The 20773-nt window shown below is 46.8% G+C and overlaps 1 protein-coding gene across 2 annotated transcripts; it reads left to right on the top strand.

Moving 5' to 3' along the window:
• Nucleotides 1–568: 568 nt before the first annotated feature.
• Nucleotides 569–20271, top strand: THSD1 (thrombospondin type 1 domain containing 1). Of its 2 annotated transcripts, XM_083495140.1 has the most exons (4): nt 569–691; nt 4713–5651; nt 11483–11647; nt 16899–20271. In XM_083495140.1, exons 1-4 carry the CDS (start codon nt 634–636, stop codon nt 18299–18301), a joined length of 2565 nt encoding a protein of 854 aa, XP_083351266.1. In that variant the 5' UTR covers nt 569–633; the 3' UTR covers nt 18302–20271. The 2 variants fall into 2 exon arrangements, with proteins under 2 accessions (XP_083351266.1, XP_083351267.1); XM_083495141.1 differs by lacking the exon at nt 11483–11647.
• Nucleotides 20272–20773: the final 502 nt, after the last annotated feature.

Raw genomic sequence — 20773 nt, 5'->3', positions numbered from 1 at the left:
CACCCAGACATCTATGCAATCTTGCGCCCTCTTTAAAAACAATTAGTCTGGCTATTTGCTCTTGCACCAATGGAAGTAGCAGGCTATCGGTATAATAGATACCGTCTGGGCAGTGTTCATGCGCAGGATTATGTGTCTTTACAATGTGTCAGTTGCCTCATACAACCAATTTAAATTGGTTTCTCAGCTGCTAAAACGTTAGAGTTACTTCTCTGTGCTTCCACAGATAGGAGCATAGAAAAGTCCAGCTTCTATGTGACAAGAGTCTCTCTTCCTGATTGCCTGTTTGTGTGAAGTCATTCTAGGCTGCTAAAAGCGGCAACTCTGTGTGTAAATCCATGTTAGCACATTTATAATCCAAGTACTGTACTTAAACTTGAGATACCATCTATTATTGTAACTCGGTGAAGTCAAGAGCATGGTGAAATGGCTGTTGCGTGTTTCCAATGAGCAGAAGAAAAAACGTTTGTCAAAATAAATTTCAGAGTGTTGCTCTTCGAGGCAAATCTTAAAAGGCTATTCAGAAAAATCCTCTGGTTGTTGTTTTTTACTGTAGTTGCAAAGACAGAACAGACATTGGACCTGGAACAGGGACATGAGGAATAAAAGGAACAGGGAGCCCTTCTGATCAGAATGAAACAGATGTTGAAAGATTTTTCAAATCTACTGCTAGTCGTGTTCTGTGATTATGGTGAGTATTTGGTGTAAGCCGTTGGAGACAATTGACTATGGTTATTTTGGAATCTCTTATAAATGGGTGGCTTGGTGTGAAAAGAAGAAGAAAGAAAGAAATGGAAATAAAGTGTTATAATTACGTATCTGTTTGCACCTGTAAATAATACTATGCACAGCTTCTAAAGTTTCTTAGAAAAAGATGGAAAGGACTATAGCTGTGTTTTTCTCTCTCTTTTTTATTCAAAGTTATAACAAAACATATTATCCAAAAACATACCCTTATTTCCCCCCCATTTTTCCTCCCTCCCCCCCGAATCCAACCCCCCACCCCACCCCCCGACTTCCCCCAGTTCCAGTCTTTGGTTTCTCCAATAATGCTATTTTCTGCATGTTACAAAGTTGTATAGATCCTCAAACTGTTTAGCTGATTATTATCAGTAAAAAAATTGTGAATGTTTATTCAATATAGCTGTGTTTTTCTCTAGCAGTATTGCTGGAAAGTCAGATCTTGCTCCAGCCAACCCTTTATTTCACGGGTGGGAAAGCTCTAGTCTATGGACCGGTCCCTCCAAACCTCGTCCATCAGCTGACATCAGTCACCATCTTTTTTCCAAGTTCTAACACACCTTCTCTTCCTTCCCCCCTTCATAGTAGCAGCTGTTCCTTTTCTTTTCAGTGACTGAAGATTCTCACACGACCTTCCTTTTCTCCAAGCTAAGCATTTCCAGACCATAGCTCCTTCAACCTTTCCCCCTCTAATTTTGTTTTGCGCAGTTTTTTAAAAATGTACCCAAAATAGAGTACACCAGAGACGGCATTAAGAGGTATTGCTGAGAAATACACATTACGTGGCTGGAAATAATGTACTGATGCTTATTTATAGCATTTCTGATGCACTCTTCAGCTGGAAAAGGCTCCCAGAGCAGCTTGCGGATATCAGTAATAACTGCCCCACTCCTCAGGCTTACATTCTGAAAGGCATGACACTAAAGGGGAGAAAGGATTGGGGGGCGGGACCCAAACTCTGGCAGTCGTTATTAGTTACACATTTGTTTAAAGGTAAAGGTAAAGGGACCCCTGACCATTAGGTCCAGTCGTGACCGACTCTGGGGTTGTGGTGCTCATCTCGCTTTATTGGCTGAGGGAGCCGGCGTACAGCTTCAGGGTCATGTGGCCAGCATGACAAAGCCGCTTCTGGCGAACCAGAGCAGCGCACGGAAATGCTGTTTACCTTCCCGCCGGAGCAATACCTATTTATCTACTTGCACTTTGACGTGCTTTCGAACTGCTAGGTTGGCAGGAGCAGGGATTCGAACAACCAACCTTCTGATCGGCAAGTCCTAGGCTCTGTAGTTTAACCCACAGCGCCACCCGTGTCCCTACACATTTGTTTAGCTCCCAGCGATTGAAATACCTTCTCAGAACTGGCTGTCGTGCAGCTGAATGCTGGCTTTTTGGGGTGGGGTTTGCCCTTCTGGGACCCAGCCAGGGCCTGCATGGAAATCAGCTCTTGGGTGTTTAGGTAACACCACGGTCCCTAGAGTTGATGGGTCTGCTGCAGTAGGATGCTTATCGTTCAAGAATTAGCCCTCTGCCCCAATCTTCCTAGAATTTGCCATGATGGACAGGTGAGGTCCCCAGGCTTCATTCGGGAAGCTTATTGGAATTCGTTGGCATCTCCTCACTGCTGCCACAGCAGGGAAGACTCAGAGGTCACCCTGGTGACACCCACCAGCAGGGGTGGAACTACTACGAAACTAATGCAGTTTAAGTTTCAGGGCCCGTAAGCCTGGAGGGTCCCCAGAAGCAGCTTTGGTCCACACTGCAAATTAACAAAACAGGTATTTGAAGCAACTCAACCCTCAGCAATTAATCAAATGTTTGTTGCAGATCCCAGTTCCTGCTTTCACATTTGCTATATGAGCATGTGAGAGCAGGCAAATAGCCAGCTTACGGTGCTGATGTGTAAATCAGCATGAATTCCTTGCTCTGCCCCTCCAGCAAAGGAATATATGTATCTGGACACACACACACCCCGCCAGAATCAAGCCAGCTGCAAAAGCTCAGATTTGACCTATTGGACTTCTCTGCATCTTGAACTAGATAGATCTCTGTGAGACGCCACAGGGAATAGATAATAGAGGGTCCTGCCTTGTGGGAGGCCAAATCCTTCGCTTCTGGCTTTTGTCGGTTTTAATTTTCGCGTCTAAATCCCTTCTCTTTTTCTCTGTGATGCGAAGGCTAAATGAAATATCCATAAGCTCTGTCACAAAAGAAGCCTTCAAAAAGAGCGCTGCAGCATATTATTCCGTTTTTTCAACTTGGGTGGTATTTTCTAGAATTCCGCTTCAGAGACCACCTCCCCTTTCATTTTTATCTTAACTAATATGCAATGTAAATGAAGCATTAGTGGGTCAAGGTGAAGGCTGGAATGGCAATGGCTTGCAAAGCTCAAAGGCAGTGGCGGGTGGGGAAATTGCTCACCAAGCATTCTTCTCTTCCTGCCCCGTTGGTTAAATAGTTCGGAAGGAAGTAGACAGGTGAGCTCATCACCCACAGACTTCAGGGTCCTTTATTACAGTGAAGATGCTCCAGGTTCCTCAGGCCTTTCCAGTTTTCCAAATGGTATTACGTTTTAAGACTTTTGAATACTAAGGGCTATTTTTGTGTTAGAGGTCAACTCTGTTCTCTTGTAACTTTCTTTCATATCCATGTTGTTGTTGTTTAGTCATTTGGTCGTGTCTGACTCTTCATGACCCCCTGGACCAGAGCATGCCAGGCACTCCTGTCTTCCACTGCCTCCCGCAGTTTGGTCAAACTCATGCTGGTAGCTTCGAGAACACTGTCCAACCACCTCATCCTCTGTCGTCCCCTTCTCCTTCTGCCCTCCATCTTTCCCAACATCAGGGTCTTTTCCAGGGAGTCTTCTCTTCTCATGAGGTGGCCAAAGTATTGGAGCCTCAGCTTCAGGATCTGTCCTTCCAGTGAGCACTCAGGGCTGATTTCTTTAAGAATGGATAGGTTTGATCTTCTTGCAGTCCATGGGACTCTCAAGAGTCTCCTCCAGCACCAGAATTCAAAAGCATCAATTCTTTGGCGATCAGCCTTCTTTATGGTCCAGCTCTCACTTCCATACATCACTACTGGGAAAACCATAGCTTTTACTATACAGACCTTTGTTGGCAAGGTGATGTCTCTGCTATTTAAAATGCTGTCTAGGTTTGTCATTGCTTTTCTCCCAAGAAGCAGGCGTCTTTAAATTTCATGGTTGCTGTCACCATCATATCCATGTTAGGGAATATTAAAGGGAAATACTGCGGGGGTGGAGATGTGGGATAATTCGTAAGGTTTGTGGGAGGAGCAAAATATTTGAAAAATGTTAACTGAGTATATTTTCTCCACTAAAATACTGGGGTGAGTTCATAGGGGAAATGCTGCAAAGGGTTAAATTTTGCTGATAGGGATAAATGAACACCTCCCATTCATGGCCAACATGTCAGGCTGAACTTTACAGTTGACCATAAGATACTAAGGGGTTCAGAAAGTGTTACTGCATTTCTAAACCAATGATTGAATAAAATCTCGTTTTCTCCCTGTTCTCTCACACATTTCCCTTTATTAATACTTCACAAAATTGCATGTAAGCAAATTTGGATGCGTTGTCTAGAAGTTTGATATTGTTTTAAAAGTTTGCATATCTATGTGGGAGTCTTCTGAGATAGGCATTGGGATCAAAAGCACGCAGAGTCATTTCTGCTGTGGATTCGGTAGTACTGTAACCTGGAGCCATGCATGTAATGAATTGGGCAAATTTAGGCTTCTAAAGCCCGTTATAACCAGCTGCATCTGCCTGTTGCTGAGTAACTGACCACCAGGAGGTTGAAACTGAGAATGTTTTTGAGAGCTGCTTCTTAGTGCAGAGTGTGAAGGTTACATTGGATTTCCTCCCAAAAAACAACAACCCACCTCTTAAATCTCCCTATCTCCTCCCCTTCTTTCTGTTCAACTATTGACCTTGTCAAATACTTTCTTTTCAGTTCTTGGATCAGTGGAGTTTCTCCTCTTGGAGCAAGCAACTCACGTAGCCTTGAGCAATGGCACTGTGTCGGTTAGTTTCCAGAATTATTATGACAGCAACGTGACCTTGAAAAATGGTTCCATACTGCTCATAGATGCCAGCACCAATCAAACTGTCACCAGAAAACAGCTCCTTCAAAACCAGGACCAAGATATTGTTGTCTTTGAGTGCTTCCATTTTAAGAGTGCCGGGAACTACTGGTTCAGAATGGCTCCCGAGAACCAGTGGAACGGAGAGAAGACCCCACTGAGTGTTGTCTGGCCTGTATTCCACTTTGATTTGAGGAGGACTTCTGAAGCGGTTGAGTCTTCCCTTCAGCTCAGGCTGTTTACCGACGAATATTTGTGTCCGGTGAATAAGACGGTGGTTTTTCTGGATGTTATACTGACCAGCCGCTTCTATGAACTAGGAAAACAGATCTCGAATGAGACTGTGGGACTGAGAACTAGCAAAGAGCTTTCTCTCGCCAAGTCCCAGTGGGTAACGCTTGACTGTCTCTTGGTTGGCCAAGAAGCCTACATGACTGTATTCCTGAAATCAGCAGAGACCAAGTCAGTCATTGCTTCGGAAGGACCTATTGATCTCGTGCGCAGATTTGGGTACAAGCTAGTCGTGGCAGGAGACGTGACATGTGAGTCTTCGGTTGTGGTTTCTGTCATTCCTCCTCCCTGCACTTCTGCTGGTGGGAACGTTGCTGTGTTCAAAGACCTTGGGCCTTCTGGTCAGAGGGCGTTAAGGCTGCAGGAGAGTGTCATGAATCCAAAGGACGGCCAGATAGAATTCAACTGCACATTTTTCGACGAGGGCGCAAACAAATACTGCTTTGAATTTAGCCCTTTGCGCAGAGACAATGCCCCACCGAGAGCGAGGGAATGTGCGCTAATCCAAAGGAATGTTGGTCTGTATTACCTTTTGAGAAAGGCTCCATTTGAAAACCCAAAGGATTATGAGATGTCTTTCTGATTGCATGCCGTGCATCTGTGTGTCGCAGAGCCTGGAATATGATTGCATTTGCAGCGTGACCCACCCCCAATGCAGAGCTGTGAGGATAGGACCCCCATAAAACACAATGATAAAGCCCTTTCACTGCCCCTTAACTAGGCGAGCAGCAGGGAGACCAGACAAAGGCTGGCAGGTGACAAGGATGGGAGGCGATGACAGGGAAGAGGTTTGTAATACCTTATGGGAAAGCCCTCTTGTAGTGGAGAGGGGTAATCTCAGCTTTTTGCTCATTTTCTAAAATGCCATGTCTTATTCTGATAAGAATAAGAATTTTATTACTGTATTTTCCCGCGTATAAGACTACTGGGCGTATAAGACGACCCCCTCAACTTTTCCAGTTAAAATATAGAGTTTGGGATATACTCGCCGTATAAGACTACCCCTCTTCCAACGCACACCAAATAAAAATTTAAAAAGCAGTCTCCAGTCTGGCTCGGAAATCCGCTCCACTTCCCAGTGGCCAGGGGCTTCTGGGGCCAATTTTCAAGCGTATTTCTGCTTCATCTAGAGAGCTTGGTGTCTTCTGATTTAATTTGCTGTCGTTTTATCCTTTGGTGGGAGAGCTGCTGCTGTAGCCAGCGTATAAGATGACCCCCGACTTTTGAGAAGATTTTCCTGGGTTAAAAAGTAGTCTTATGCGCCAGAAAATACAGTATTTATACCCCGCCCATCTGGCTGGGTTTCCCTGAATGGCTGAACTCTGAATGGCTTACAACATATCTAAAAACATAATAAAAACATAAATCCTTAAAAACTTCCCTAAACTGCGCTGCCTTCAGATGTCTTCTAAAAGTCAGATAGTTGTTTGTTTCCTTGACACCTGATGGAGGGCCATGTTCCAATGGGAGGGCGCCACAACCAAGAAGGCCCTCTCCCTGCTTTGCCAAAAGGGATTCTAGATAGCCTCGGGCAAGCCACTGTGAGCATCAGCTCAGAAAGGCAGTCCCCAAACCTTAGAGAAAAGGGCTTGGCGGAAAGGTGTAGCTTAGTGGTAGAGCATCGCTGGTCACATACAGAAGGTCCCAGGTTCAATCTCTGGCATCTCCAGGGTAGGGCTGCGAAAGACTCCATAGCTCAGGTGCTGATAACGCCAAGGTTGCAGGTTCGAATCCCGTTTAGAGACAGCTGGATATTCTTGCACCGCAGGGGGTTGGACTAGATGATTCCAACTCTGTCATTCTGTGATTACCTTCTTAGAGCTGCTGCCGGACGATGTGAACAATATTGAGCTCTACAGACCAGTGGCCTGACTCTGTGTACAGCAGCTTCCTCTGTTCCAATGTCAGAAGACTCCTTGGTGCGTGCTCATAGTGTGTTTGGAGACATGCACCTCCCCTTTACAATTTATAGCAGCAAGCCACAAGTAGGGCACTTGCAGTGTAAAGTCTGAAGCCCGTCTGGTTCTCAGCTTAGCTCGCCCTGCAGAGTTCTTGGGAGGAAATGAACTCCAAGGCTCTTTGCATCTAATAACGTGTAACCCAGGCGATTGGTAATAAGGGGGCAGCTCTGAAGATGCTTGATCACATTTGCCTAAGGGAATGGGGGACCGCATTGCCTGTGCTCTTATTCCTCATGTAAAGGTAAAGGGACCCCTGACTGTTAGGTCCAGTCGCGGACGACTCTGGGGTTGCGGTGCTCATCTTGCTTTATTGGCCGAGGGAGCCGGCATACAGCTTCTGGGTCACGCGGCCAGCATGACTAAGCCACTTCTGGCAGAAGCAGAACAGCGCACGGAAACGCTGTTTACCTTCCCGCCGTAGCGGTACCTATTTATCTACTTGATGTGCTTTCAAACTGCTAGGTTGGCAGGAGCAGGGACAAAGCAACGGGAGGTCACCCCGTCGCGGGGATTTGAACCGCTGACCTTCTGATCGGCAAGTCCTAGGCTTTGTGGTTTAACCCACGGTGCCACCCGCGTCCCTTATTCCACATGTACTGGGCACTATAAGATTGACTACAGAGCCCAAACGCAGGCTGTGGGGGGCACTGCTTTGCCTTCTTTCTATGCTTCAGTTGCTATCAATTCAGAGGTTGCACTTTGGGGAAAATGTCAGTTCCAAGCAGCTGATTGAGTGTTAGCTGGGAAAGGTGTGGCTTGCTGCAGGCTTGTTCAAGCCTCCTTTCAGAAGGGCAGGGCAGTCTGCAGGCACAATTGCTCCAGAAACCATTCCTGACGCTGATTATGGAGCTGCCTGTTGCCTAATCTCTAGCTTCTCTTCCTTTTGAAAAGGGCATGGCAAGATCCCTTGAAGCTTCAGGCACAGGACACGTCACCACCGGGAGAATCCACCTAATTCATTAGCACTGGGTGCAGCCTGGGAGTGCCATCTTTTCATATTCATCTGCTCCCTGTGCTTCTTAGCAGCGTAGCATGCAGATTCCTTGCATTGCAGGGAGTTGGGCCAGATGACCCTCGTGGTCCCTTCCAATTCTACGATTCCATGGTAAAACAGGAATGAGGAATATGTGGTCCTCCCAGATGTTGGACTACAGTTCCCATCCCCGCCCCCGACCATGCTGTCTGAGGCTGGGGAGAGCTGGAATCCAAAAACATCTGGAGCTTCATAGGTTCCTCAGTTGACACACACACACACACATCATTTTTAATCTCCATGTCAGAAAAAGATCCACCTGTTTATTTTCTCCTGTTAAAGTGAGGTCACCTTTTCCACACCTGTTTTCTCTTTGGTCCCATCAGCCACCTGCCTTTGGCTCTCATTTGCTGCTTAGCAAAATGAATGTGTTCTGGTGGGTGATGGGGCCATGAGTTGAGCAGGAAGAAGAAGCTGTAGGTACAGCTTTTCTTGAGCGGGGAAGGGGGGAAACAACAGCAACTCATTATTTATACCCCGCCCATCTGGCTGGGCTTCCCCAACCAATCTGGGTGGCTTCCAACAAAATATTAAAATAAAGTAATGCATCAAACATTAAAAGCTTCTCTAAACAGGCTTTTCACTGGCCAGCATCTCAGACCTTTCAGTTGCACAACTAAGAAGGACTCTGTGTTACTGAGGAGCACAACAGGTGTGCTTATGAGTCTACACTAACGTGTTCTGCTTGCATCCATCAGTCCCAGAGAATGGAGCCTGCTGACTGTGGTTCTTTTATTTGGGCTGTGAGGGGTTACCAGTGACCCTCCAGATGTTGTTGGACCACAGTGCCCACCATACCTGACAATTGACCATGCTGCCTGGGATGTTGGAGGACAACAACAACAACAACTAGAACACCACAGGTTCCCCATCCCTGATTCAGAGGTTCCATCTTGTCTGGGTGGAGTCATTTGCAGATGTGCAGGTGACCTCAATGCACCTGTGACCTCCATCTTTTTCTCCTCTGCATCTTTATTATGTAGCATCTTAACATGGTGCTAATGTGGCACATGGACCAAATGAAACTCAGTCCAGATGAGGCTGAAGCAGTGTTGACCTGCAGCTCTTTTGACCTAGAGACAGCATCTGACTTTGGGGCTGGTTCCCACACATACTCAAAATTTCTTAACAATTGATGTGTGCAAGCTTAATGAGTGAATTGCCGTACCTGAGAAGTATTGTGTTTGAGTTGACATTGGGTGATAATAGTTTCTACCTGTGGTGTTGTGGTCTCATTTGCTTATGTAATTTAGGAACCAAGGGTTGTACAGTGGTACCTCAGGTAACATACGCTTCAGGTTACAGACTCTGCTAACCCAGAAATAGTGCTTCAGGTTAAGAACTTTTCTTCAGGATGAGATTAGAAATCACGCAGCAGCAGGAGGAGGCCCCATTAGCTAAAGTGGTGCTTCAGGTTAAGAACAGTTTCAGGTTAAGAACGGACCTCCGGAACGAATTAAGTACTTAACCTGCGGTACCACTGTATTCAACAGTGATCTAAGTTGCTTGTTCCATAAGCGCAAGGATTTCTCTTGTGCAACAAAACGTTCTCCCCCTGATATCTCCCAACCCTCCAGCTCAGATTTGGGAACAGCTTTGGTGTACATGCAGAGGGGGACAGGGAAGATCTAGCAGTAATCCTTGTACAGTTATTTAGTCAATATTGCTCTTAGAGATCTGCCTTACATCCAGTCTGTTCTGACTGGCAGTGGCTTACCAAGATCTCAGGAAGAGATCACTCTGCTGCTTGGTATTTTACTGCTAACATGAATTGCCAAGGATTGAACCTGGAATACACACAAAACTTAGGCTCAGCACTGAGCTATGGCCCACCCTTATGTATGTATGTATGTATGTAGGTATGTATGTATTTATTTGTTCATTTATTTTAAAGCGTTTATATACCACTTAATATTTCTGAAATCTGCATGAAAAACATAAACAAGGGAATTCAAACAAAAATACAGTGCAAAACCTGTAAAGGAGTAGTACAAGGGCATATGGAAACAAGAATCCAGACAAATGAAAAGGGTCCGATGTTATGTGTTACAAGTGTTTATAGTCTATCCTCTTGCAAAAGACCAGGGCAGTGTACAACAGCATAAAATACATTTAAAAGCAATGCATATCAATCATTAAAATGACTGGCTAATTTAGGGACATTTTAGACAACTGCATAGGCCTATGGGCGTAGTAAAAAAGTCAACAAGAAATGGCTGAAAGCACAAGGCGAGATGTGTTTTTACAAGACGCCCGAAGCAACTGATGTTTGCAGCTTTAAGTATGGCAGAGTTCAGAAGGGCATCCCATAATACAGACAGAACAGTGGCCAGCTTCCAGGTCACTGCTCTGCTGCTACTTAGATGTTGTCACTTGATGCTGTAATCAGTAAGTGAAGAACTGAACTAGTCCTTGGACCGAAAGGCAAATTGCAACCGGAATGCTTCATTTCCCCCACAAGGTGGAGACTTCTATCCAATTTAGACGTTCCCAGTGTCAGTCACGCCCTCACATCTTCAAGCCAGGACTATTGCGACACACGCTGGATACTGAAAACCGTCTGCAGCTGGGGTCGAAGGCAAAAACTTACTTCTCCAGAGGGTTGGGCCGCAATATGTTTGTTGCTCAGAGTGCCTGGTGCGTCATGAGCACTCTACTTTCTGAGAGGTATTGTGTTCAATAATAGTTTTGTTTATTGTGTTTTGGTCTCATTTGCTTATGAAAGTTAGGAACTTGCCAATACATGGCTGACTGCATCTGTCTTCCACACTGTGCGCAGGGTAGATGTCGGAAGAGGCATTGCTGTTACCCCTGGCAACCAGGCCTGTGATATTTGATAGGTGGAATGGTCAGCTCACCGCAAAGAGACACTTTCAGAAAAGGCCGCTCATCCTGGAAAGTGTTGCCCTTCAGGTGACCACCCATAGTTAGTTTGGGTACAGTGGCAATGGAGTACCCGTGTGGCCTTTCAGATGACTTCCATCAGCCCCTGCCAGCATGGCAAATTGGACAGGCATGATATGTGTTGTAGTCCAACAACATATGAAAAGCCACAGGTTCTCCATCCCTGGTGTAAGGCTGCTATCTGCATCGTGGCGAATCACCCAGGTCCTTTGCTTTCGCCACCTCCTGCTGTATCCAGCACTCATTTTACAGTCCGGTTCGCGTGCGGGAGAACTTCCTCCCTGCAAGAGATTGAAAGACAGGATCTGCCTACTAATATCTCATAACTGGATCAGCCTACTAAGAGAAGGCTGAGGGTCAGATTTGAATGTACCCGTTTTCAAGGCTAGCAATTTTCTGTCTCTCTAATGGAATCTATCCCTCCAGTAATGCAGAGTTTGTGTATTCACAGGATCCTGGGGACTTTGGCAGGCCTGGAGCCCCTGTAGTGTGACTTGTGGGGACGGCACCCGAGAGCGCTATCGAGAATGTCCCGCGTCTTTCCCGTTCCCTATAAAGCAAGGCTGCGCTGGGAGACAGCAAGAAACGTCTCTCTGCTCCTTGGAGGAATGTTCCAGTACGTAGTCTTTATGTTGAGATTGCATTCTCACTCACAGTGAGTCTGGGGAAAGGGCAGGATAGCAATAAATAAGACGGCAATAATATTATTATTCTCCTCACCTCTTCGTGTCAGTGAATACAAGCTATGTCCATCCCAGTGTGTTTTGTGTGGGGACAATTGTCTTTGTGAAACCTCAGGACGGGCAGAAGTGAAGGGAGAAGACCCAAGGGTAGAGCTAAAACATTTTATAGGCAGACACGCAACGTGAAGGTGTCATTTAAGAATGACATACACATCTGCAGAATGCCGATGCCTGAACTACTGTGGTTAGGTTTTCCGTGTCCAGAAAGGACTGTAACTGCCTGTGGTGATCACACAGGGTCCCCGGACGTTTAACAGTCTATTGATCCCTGTGCCACCACTGTGCTCGCTTCCCCGCTGCAACCAACCCGTTACTGTCGGGCAAAACACTGAGTCCAGACAGTTGTTAAAAGTGAACCATATAAACAAGTTTATTTTATAAGCCTTAACAAGTTTATGGTTTCTCAGATAATATTCCTGCAGTATCTTAACTTTGGTTTCTTTACCGGCCTATACCTTCCTAATACCTTCTGACTGATTATCTCAACTGTTTGACTGACTCCTCTTAACAAATTCTCTCCCTCTCTCACATCAGACTAGCCCAACCCACAGACATATCTTCTCTGTCTCTTCTAACTCCAGACCATCTTCTCTTTTTTTTTTTATAATCATATTTATTAAAATTTCCAATAATAACAGAATAGAAAAGATAGAAAAGATAGAGAAAAGAAAGAAAAAGAAAGACCAATTTTAAACCCTTATTTTCATAACCTTCTTTCTGGGACTCCCTCCTTCCCCTCCCGACTGTATTCCCCTTTCCCTACGTTGGTTCCACAAGTTCTCATTCCCAATTTAAACCTAATATGTTGTGCCTATTAGCCAATTTAAATTACAATCTTAACATCACTCCTCATCTTTAACAAAATAGAATAAAGATTTTCCCCCCAAAATCTACCCCGTTTCCTTCCACGAATTCCCCCTTTTTTTCCAAAACATGTTAAATCAAAATACCAAAGTTATATAGAAAGATAAAAGATAGAAGATAGAAGAAGATTCCAAAAGCTGGTTACATAGCCTTTGGATTCTAGAATTCCCCCTCCCTTCCCCGGTTTGGATTCCCCATGTCCATCAGTCTGTATGTTGTCGGCCTGGAGGTCTCAAGTCCACAGCCAAATTTTTCACAGTCTATCTTGCCGGTTTTCTTTAAATTTGCTTGTTTTGATAATGTTTAATTTCAAAAATCCAGTCTAATAGAGGCCTTTAATTTCCCTTGGTCATTGTTGCTCCTCCCATTGTTCTTTCCGTGGCGTAGTTGGTCCTTTACTCTTTTGTTTCTTACTTTCTCAGGTTTCTGTCTTGTTCAGCTGCAAAACCATTCTTATTCTGAAATCTAGTATCTCTACAGAGGTTTGTTATTCAGGAACAAAAACTTACGTCCAGTTCCTACCTTACTTCAATAGAAAGATTCTATTGTGTTGTCACCTCTGTAGACAAAACAATATTTCAGTTTTGCTACTTTCCCAGGAGCTAAGACCAGTACACATCCCAGAGTAGTTTTCCACATACGCCACTTGTAATGTCCCAAAGCCCCTCTAGGGGGGTTGCAGTAACTTTGTGTCCTCTAATCCAGTGTTTCCCAACCGCTGTTCCGCGGCACACTAGTGTGCCGTGGAACTTTGCCTTGTGTTCCGTGGAGGCGGGTGAGTCGGGCGGTGAGAGGCGGGGCGGCGGCGGCGAGCACACGCGGGGCGGCGAGCGAGCGAGCTCCCACATCCCATCGCCGCTCGCTACTGGGGAATCCCATCTCAGCCCCCCGCGAGAGCAGGGGAATCCCATCCGGCCACGCCTCCTGGCTGGCTGGAGGGGGCGTGGCTTGCCCTTTTTAGGGCCGGAGGGGAGGGGGCTCGCCCTCTCTTCTCCGGCTAGCCCCATCGCCGCTCGCTACATCCTATCGCCGCTCGGCGAGCACACGCGGGGCGGCGAGCGAGCGAGCTTCCACATCCGACGGCACCAAGCAGGGGCCCTTGGCCATGCCGGTGCCCACCGTGCCCGCCTCCGCCCAGGAGGGCGGCAAGCAGCCACCGCCACCACCACCCCCGCCGCTGCCCGGCAACCGCGCCGCCACCCCCGGCTCCCCGCGGCGGGTGATCGTGCAGGCTTTGACGGGCGAGCTGCGAGCTCGGCGGGCAGCGCCTCCGTCTGCAGCGCCCGCCTCGCGGCTCTCATTCCCTGCCCCTGCCAAAGCTTGGAGGTTTCCCCCCCCCACCCCCAAAGCTTGGAGGTTCCCCGGCAAGGGGGAGGGGAAAAAATTAAAAACTTTCACTTTCGTGACGTCACGGGGCTGTAATGGTGGTGTGCCGTGAGATTTTTTTTCATTAAACAGGTGTGCCGTTGCCCAAAAAAGGTTGGGAAACACTGCTCTAATCCAAAAGTCAAGTTGTTGTTTCTTTTCCCCCCCGACATTTTGTATCCATATTTATATCCAATTGTATCAAAATTAACCAGCAAAATACTTGTAACAAAGTCCTCTTTGTATTCTCAAGATTTGACAGCTACTTTGACAGCTGTCAAACTCTCCATCTCTCTCCGCCAGGTTCTCCGAATCGCCCCGGTTCCCAGGGGGGGGGTTGCCTTTTCCCTCTCACCCTCGACTTTTCTCCTCCAGCACAATTCTTGTAATATCCCATCGTGGAATTTGATATTTTTTGTCAGCAATAAACTTCTGAATCGATCTTGGTTTCTCAGTCCTTGTTTTAGCATGTTTACAATCAGGGAGGGGACTGACTTCCTTTTTAGATCCCCCCCGCTCGTGCCGAATCCGAAAAAAAATTCCTTTTTTTCTCCTTTTATACCCGGTTACCCAATTACTCACGGGTTGTTGTTAAATGTCCGAATTTCAAATGGAAGAAGCCAGCGCTCTCCGCCGAATGGCATGCGGCTGCACTCGGCAGGGGAAGCGATAGACTCACAGTACCACGCCACTCCCCGGCACCCGATCCGTAGCCTTTAAAAAGGCTCCTTCACGAGTCGGGAGGGCGCTGACGGTACCAGCCGAGTCCCCATGTCCACGGGCTCCGTGCCCGTGGTTTTTGAGGGTCCCTGCGTCGCCGGCGCGGTAGGACCCAGCCCCTGCCGAGCAGACTCCCTCCGGAGCTCGGAGGGAGTCCGCCATTCGGCGATGGCGCCAACCCGGAAGTCCTAACTCCAGACCATCTTCTCAACCACCCTAACTCTAACTGCCTACTCCTCCAAAAACCCTCTATGCTTAAACTTTATACACAATTAACTCCGCCCCTTGGGTTCCCATTGGTTAGTCCTTTTACAATTAGTTAACCCTTTCCTTATAAACCCAGTATGATGTGACACACCTAGGAGGGCAAACGTCACACTGCCATACTGGGTGCAGCTAGTAAAAGGTGTCTGTACCCATTGAGGCTCTCCTGCCCACCTAGCAGTTCAAAAGCATGAAGTGCAAGTAGATAAATAGGTACCACTCCGGCAGGAAGGTAAACGGCATTTCCGTGCACTGCTCTGGTTCTGCCAGAAGCGGCTTAGTCATGCTGGCCACATGACCCGGAAGCTGTACGCCGGCTCCCTTGGCCAATAAAGCGAGATGAGAGCCACATCCCCAGAGTCGTCTGCGACTGAACCTAATGGTCAGGGGTCCCTTTACCTTTACCTTTACCCATTGAGGCTACCTGGGCCTCCAGCGATTCGGGCAAAGGGCAACCCCACCCAGAGCAGTCAGTTAATCCATTTCCTGAACACAGGAACCACTCACCCACAGCACTTCTGTCTTGCCAGGATTCAGGCTCCATCCCACCATTGTATCCAGGAACCAGGCTAAGGACTGTACAAACACCCTTGATTCAGATGTTATGGAGAAATAGAGTGGAGTGCCATCAGTATCCTGATGGTGCCTTGGCCCCAAACCCCGGCAGACTCTTGGCTCTCAAATTTCAGAGGCGCCTTGTGCAACACTAAAATTCATCCCCCACACCTCTCGCACGCTATTCTGAAGCATTGTTTTGGTGCTCCCTTCAATGGGGCACCCAGCACGACTGCCCTGGTCACACCACCCTAAAGCTACCTCTACCCCAAACTCTTAAGGACTGTGTCCAGGGGCTTCCTCAGATCAAAAGACAGAACATGAAGGTTCAAGGAACCTTTTTCCTAGGAATGTGATGAGCATTGCTATCTGTTCAGCAATATGCCAGTAAATTTTTATCTTCTGGGACTGCTTCATGTGTGTAGTTCTGTTTTTAGGGTTGCATTGAGGTGATGCATGTGGCGCTGTGGGTTAAACCACAGAGCCTAGGACTTGCTGATCAGAAGGTCGTCAGTTTGAATCCCCGCGACGGGGTGAGCGCCCGTTGCTCGGTCCCTGCTCCTGCCAACCTAGCAGTTCGAAAGCACGTCAAAGTGCAAGTAGATAAATAGGTACTGCTCCGGTGGGAAGGTAAACGGCGTTTCCGTGCACTGCTCAGGTCCGCCAGAAGCAGCTTAGTCATGCTGGCCACATGACCCGGAAACTGTACGCCGGCTCCCCCGGCCAATAAAGCGAGATGAGCGCCGCAACCCCAGAGTTGGCCACGACTGGACCTAAGGTCAGGGGTCCCTTTACCTTTATAAGGTGATGGCCAGGCTGCTATTTAAAGTATTGATTAAGGTCTGAAGTGCTTTTGTTGAACTTCTGCGTTGAAATTCATTTTTGTACGCTGCCCTGGATACTAACCAGTTAACGAGGGCAGTTAACAAACTGAGTGAACAAATAAATGAATAAAGTAGGCTGGGAGATGTTGGGTTTAAGCAGAGTTTGGGCAGAGCTGAATCCAAGCCATAGTAAGGAAGGAAGGTATCAAGGCTAGACATTAACTCAAGCTGCAGCAACCAAGATGATAGGCAACATCTCAGCCAATGAAAGTATGAGTATCGGATCATATAGATCCAATATCAAGGCATTTGTGATAAGAATATTGGATCTATATGTAGCATTTACAGGAGCCCTGCCCTGCCCTGCTGCAATTTGCTGCTCTAGAAGTGGCAGTCTTTTCAATTAGAGGCCCCGACTGACTCTAGGCAATGATGGAGAACAGTTTCTTGCCCTTTGTTTCATGGGTTTTGTATTTGGGGAAATACCTTGTAAATTGGCATCTGTTCAGCAAAGTTACCTCTTTCATTTCAGCCACTAAACCTGTACCCATCACACCACTGTACCCTTCTGAAGACGGCCAGAAAACCAGTAATAATCTAGTAACCGTCACTGGCATATCTTTGTGTTTATCCATCATCTTTGCTACTGTCCTGATCGCCCTATGGAGGAAGCTTTGCAGGACCCAGAAGTGCAACACCCCTGTGCGCTGCGACTCCACCCACTCGCCCAGCTTCCGGAAGAACTCCGACGAGGAGAACATCTGCCAAGATGAGAGACAGCAGCGAGAGAGCTTTTCTGAGGCAGAAGCTGCTTGTTCGCTTTCTGGAGAACCTCCAGACATGCCCTTGAGCTCCAGGAGAAGTCTTCATTTTGCTCCGGAAGGAGGAGGGGGAGGAGCTTCTGCTAGCGAAAGCTTTGAGTCCACAGCTCAGAAAATAATCCCCCCCATTTTCAGCTACCGCCTTGCACAACAGCAGCTGAAGGAAATGAAGAAGAGAGGCCTCACCGAAACAACCAAGGTCTATCACGTTTCTCAGAACCCTTTGACAGACACGGTGCTCGACAGCTCTGTGAGCACAGAGAACCAGGAGGCAGCAGCTGGAAGCAAGTTCCGAATCAAGTCTCCTTTTCTGGAGCAGCCCCCGGGCCACCCCATATCCTTAGGAGACAGGCACTGTTGCAGGGCGGATTTTACGCTGCCTCAGGCCAGTCCTACCTTGAGCCCTTGTCAGTCCCTCATTAGAAGAGCTCACCCTAAATATCTCGAGAACCAAGCAGAGCCATCGGAGAGGGTCTGTCCAAGACGTTCGCAGTTCAGAAGAACAGCCAGCTTTCACGAAAGCAGAAAAGCCAAGCCGTTCCGGAAGAGAAGCATGTCCACCCTGACACCGTGCCAGACCCACCTCTACCGCGGCAGAGCCAGAACGTGGAGTCGTGTCCCGGAAGGAGAGCACCGGCCTAAATCTAAAAGCACCAGTGAGAGCGTTGAAGAGTTTGAGCTGTATTATAGTACTCCTTTAACCACTGAATCAATGGCCTATGGAACACACAACCCCCATAAATGGGAGCCCCCAGGGAAGAAAATAGACTTGGCCACCAGACACCAACCAGTGGCCCAGGCACTGTGCGTTGATAGATCAGAGCAGAAGAGAAACGTAAGAGGGCCTTCCCTGGGCCGCGTGGATGCTTGGAAGAATGAATCTGCTGTGGTGGCTCTCAAAGATAGGCACCAAAGAGGAGGTACTCTGAGCCCTACGCAGTACAGAAGGAGTAAGTGCCAGAGCTTCCCATCTGATCCTGAATACAACTTCTATGACAACACTTCTTTTGGTCTGGCTGAATTGGAACAGCAAACTATTGATCTGCCTGGGTATTTTGCGTCCGATGAAGGTGGTGGAATAAATACCTTAAGCATTGACCATTTGGTGCTCTGAGTGCCTTGCCGCCATCTTGTAGCAAGACAGAACCTGTGGGCTGATATGAATGGTGGCCAAAAATAAAACAAATGGGCTTTCTAAAAGCACCACCGGTCAAATTCCATCTCATAGTGGGGGGATGAGGCCCAGCTGTTGTTTCGTTTTGCATTTCTGCCCCTGCTTCCTCAACCACTTCAGAGCAGCAAGCGGGAAATGATGCCTTCACATGTATAAATAAGCTTCCACTAAATTATTCTGCACTGCAAAGCTCTGTGGACTCAGTCATAGTTTGACTTCCGTGTTCAAAGTACCTCAGAGCCTTCTCAAAAACAAAACTTAGGATCTGATTCTCCATGCTGCTTTTCCCTGACACAGCTGTTCACAGGACTGAGTTGTGAGAATACCAGTAGTCAGGGCTTTTTTCCAGTCGGAACTTGCCGGAACTTAGTTTCGGCACATGTCAGGTGGGTACCATTACCATTCTAGGAAAATGAGGGAGGTGTTCGTGGTGAGTTCTGGCACCTCTTTTTCTAGAAAAATTGTGCTGTCAATAGCAGTTGACCCAGCCCCTTCTTCATGATTGCAGCAGCTACCGTCTTGTGAATCCATCCTCTCATTTGTCCACAGTCCTCGTTAGTTGATTGGGAAGGTGTGGCATTCGTACGGTCGTCTCACTGACTATTGATCTGTACACCACTAATCCGCTGCCACCAACCAGGTCTTCCCTGGTAAAATCACTTCAGTCTCAGTCAGGTTCTCAATTAATAAAGAAGAGTGTATTTTATTTCAGACACAAACCAACTTTTATGGCATTCCAAATGTTGTTGCTCTTTGCTTTCTTAGTCTTATTTTCCTCTCTCTATCTCTTCTATCTCCCCACACTCAAGAACCCACTGCCCTGTCTATTACCAACTGCCTTTCCCCACCAGCCAACCCACTAAAACCAACCAACTACCCACCAACAACTCCCAACGAACTCCTCCCAGAACTGGTTTTATAGTCCCATTGACTCCACCCCCCTGGGTCCTGACTGGGCAACCTGTTTAACTATTTCATCTCCAGCACTCTCTCATATGTTAATCGTCACAGAAAGGTCTATGCATGGCATTGGCAAGATGACATCCATGCATCATAGTATTCTGAAGCCCATCAAATGAGACTTGAATCTCTTTAGGAAGCTGCCAGTCAGACCATAAATTGATCTAGTTTAGCATTGCCTAGATCACCCCTCATCCTACCTAAGTTCCCATTACTACAAAACTTCTGGAGGGCATGAGCTTAGCGAGATCTGGTCCACACAAACCACGATATCATGGATAGGCAGACTAAGGCTTGAGGGCCGGATCCAACCCAATCGCCTTCTAAATCTGGCCCGCGGATGGTCAGGAATCAGCATGTTTTTACATGAGTAGAATGTGTGCTTTTATTTAAAATGCCTCTCTAGGTTATTTGCGGGGCCTCCTTGGTGTTTTTACATGAGTAGAATGTGTGCTTTTATTTAGAATACATCTTTGGGTTATTTGTGGGGCATAGGAATTCATCCACCCCCCCCCCAAATATAGTCCGGCCCCCCACAAGGTCTGAGGGACAGTGGACCGGCCCCCTGCTGAAAAAGTTTTCTGACTATAACATGACTATATCATGGCAGCTATACCTGTCCGATAGGCTTTCAGATCTTGCAAGGTGCCTGTCATAATTTCCATGACTAATAACAAAGTGATCTTCTGCTTCAGGGAATAATGGCCTTTAAAAACATGGTTCTCAGAAGGTGAATTGTTTCCATACCCAAAGAAGCTACTGCTCCATCAGTTCTACCCGGTTTACAATTTTGGGCTTGCTTTTGCACCTTCTGTCGTAATGACTGATTGTCTTATAAGTTTCTCCCTTCTGAGAGCCTTAAGAATATACACAGAAGCAAAAAGGTTTTAACGCTTTAATACAAATTTTAGACAAGGATGGAAATAAAGCAGCGTTTTATTTTTGTTGCATCGTATGCGATAGGCTGTCTTTTGTTGCAGTGACATCTTTCCACCTTCATTTCATCCAAAAATTTCTGCAAAGCAGTTAATCGCTTTCACATTTACTGGGAATTGTTTTCGCTGTGTCTTTGCATTTTAGCAGAAGCCCGAGACAGCTAGCCCCAAGACTATACTCAGCTCTCAGTGGCCTCATAGGCTTTTATTAGAATTGTAAAAGCACGTTTTCATTTACTCAATTAAAAAAAAAAAGTATATGTGAAAATGTATAGTATAGCAAGTCTTCTGCTTTATTAGGCGTCAGTCAAGGCTCACCACTCCCCTCCCTTCGCCTTGAGAAATAAATCGAAGACAAAAGGCAAATTAAGAGGTGGGCTCAAATACAATATAGATGAACAGGATGTGCACCCTATAATCAGAGGAGGATAGCAGGCTAGGCTATGCCTAGTTACTGCCAACACAAGAACAAGGTTTTACCATTATAACAAAACTGCAGCTTCTCCCATACACTGGA

This window comes from Podarcis liolepis (genome assembly GCF_965112155.1).
Source record: "Podarcis liolepis genome assembly, chromosome: 3".
NCBI classification, from domain to species: domain Eukaryota; kingdom Metazoa; phylum Chordata; class Lepidosauria; order Squamata; family Lacertidae; genus Podarcis; species Podarcis liolepis.
The sequence above is the reverse complement of the archived record's forward strand: the minus strand, read 5'-3'. Positions and strand labels throughout refer to the sequence as shown.

Bases quoted from the DNA above. Each gene is read 5' to 3' on its own strand.
- THSD1 (XM_083495140.1), top strand. From the start codon at position 634: ATGAAACAGATGTTGAAAGATTTTTCAAATCTACTGCTAGTCGTGTTC. The intron at 5,652-11,482 runs GTCTGTATTACC...GTGTATTCACAG, and splicing joins GCTAATCCAAAGGAATGTTG to GATCCTGGGGACTTTGGCAG. The intron at 11,648-16,898 runs GTACGTAGTCTT...CTTTCATTTCAG, and splicing joins CTCCTTGGAGGAATGTTCCA to CCACTAAACCTGTACCCATC.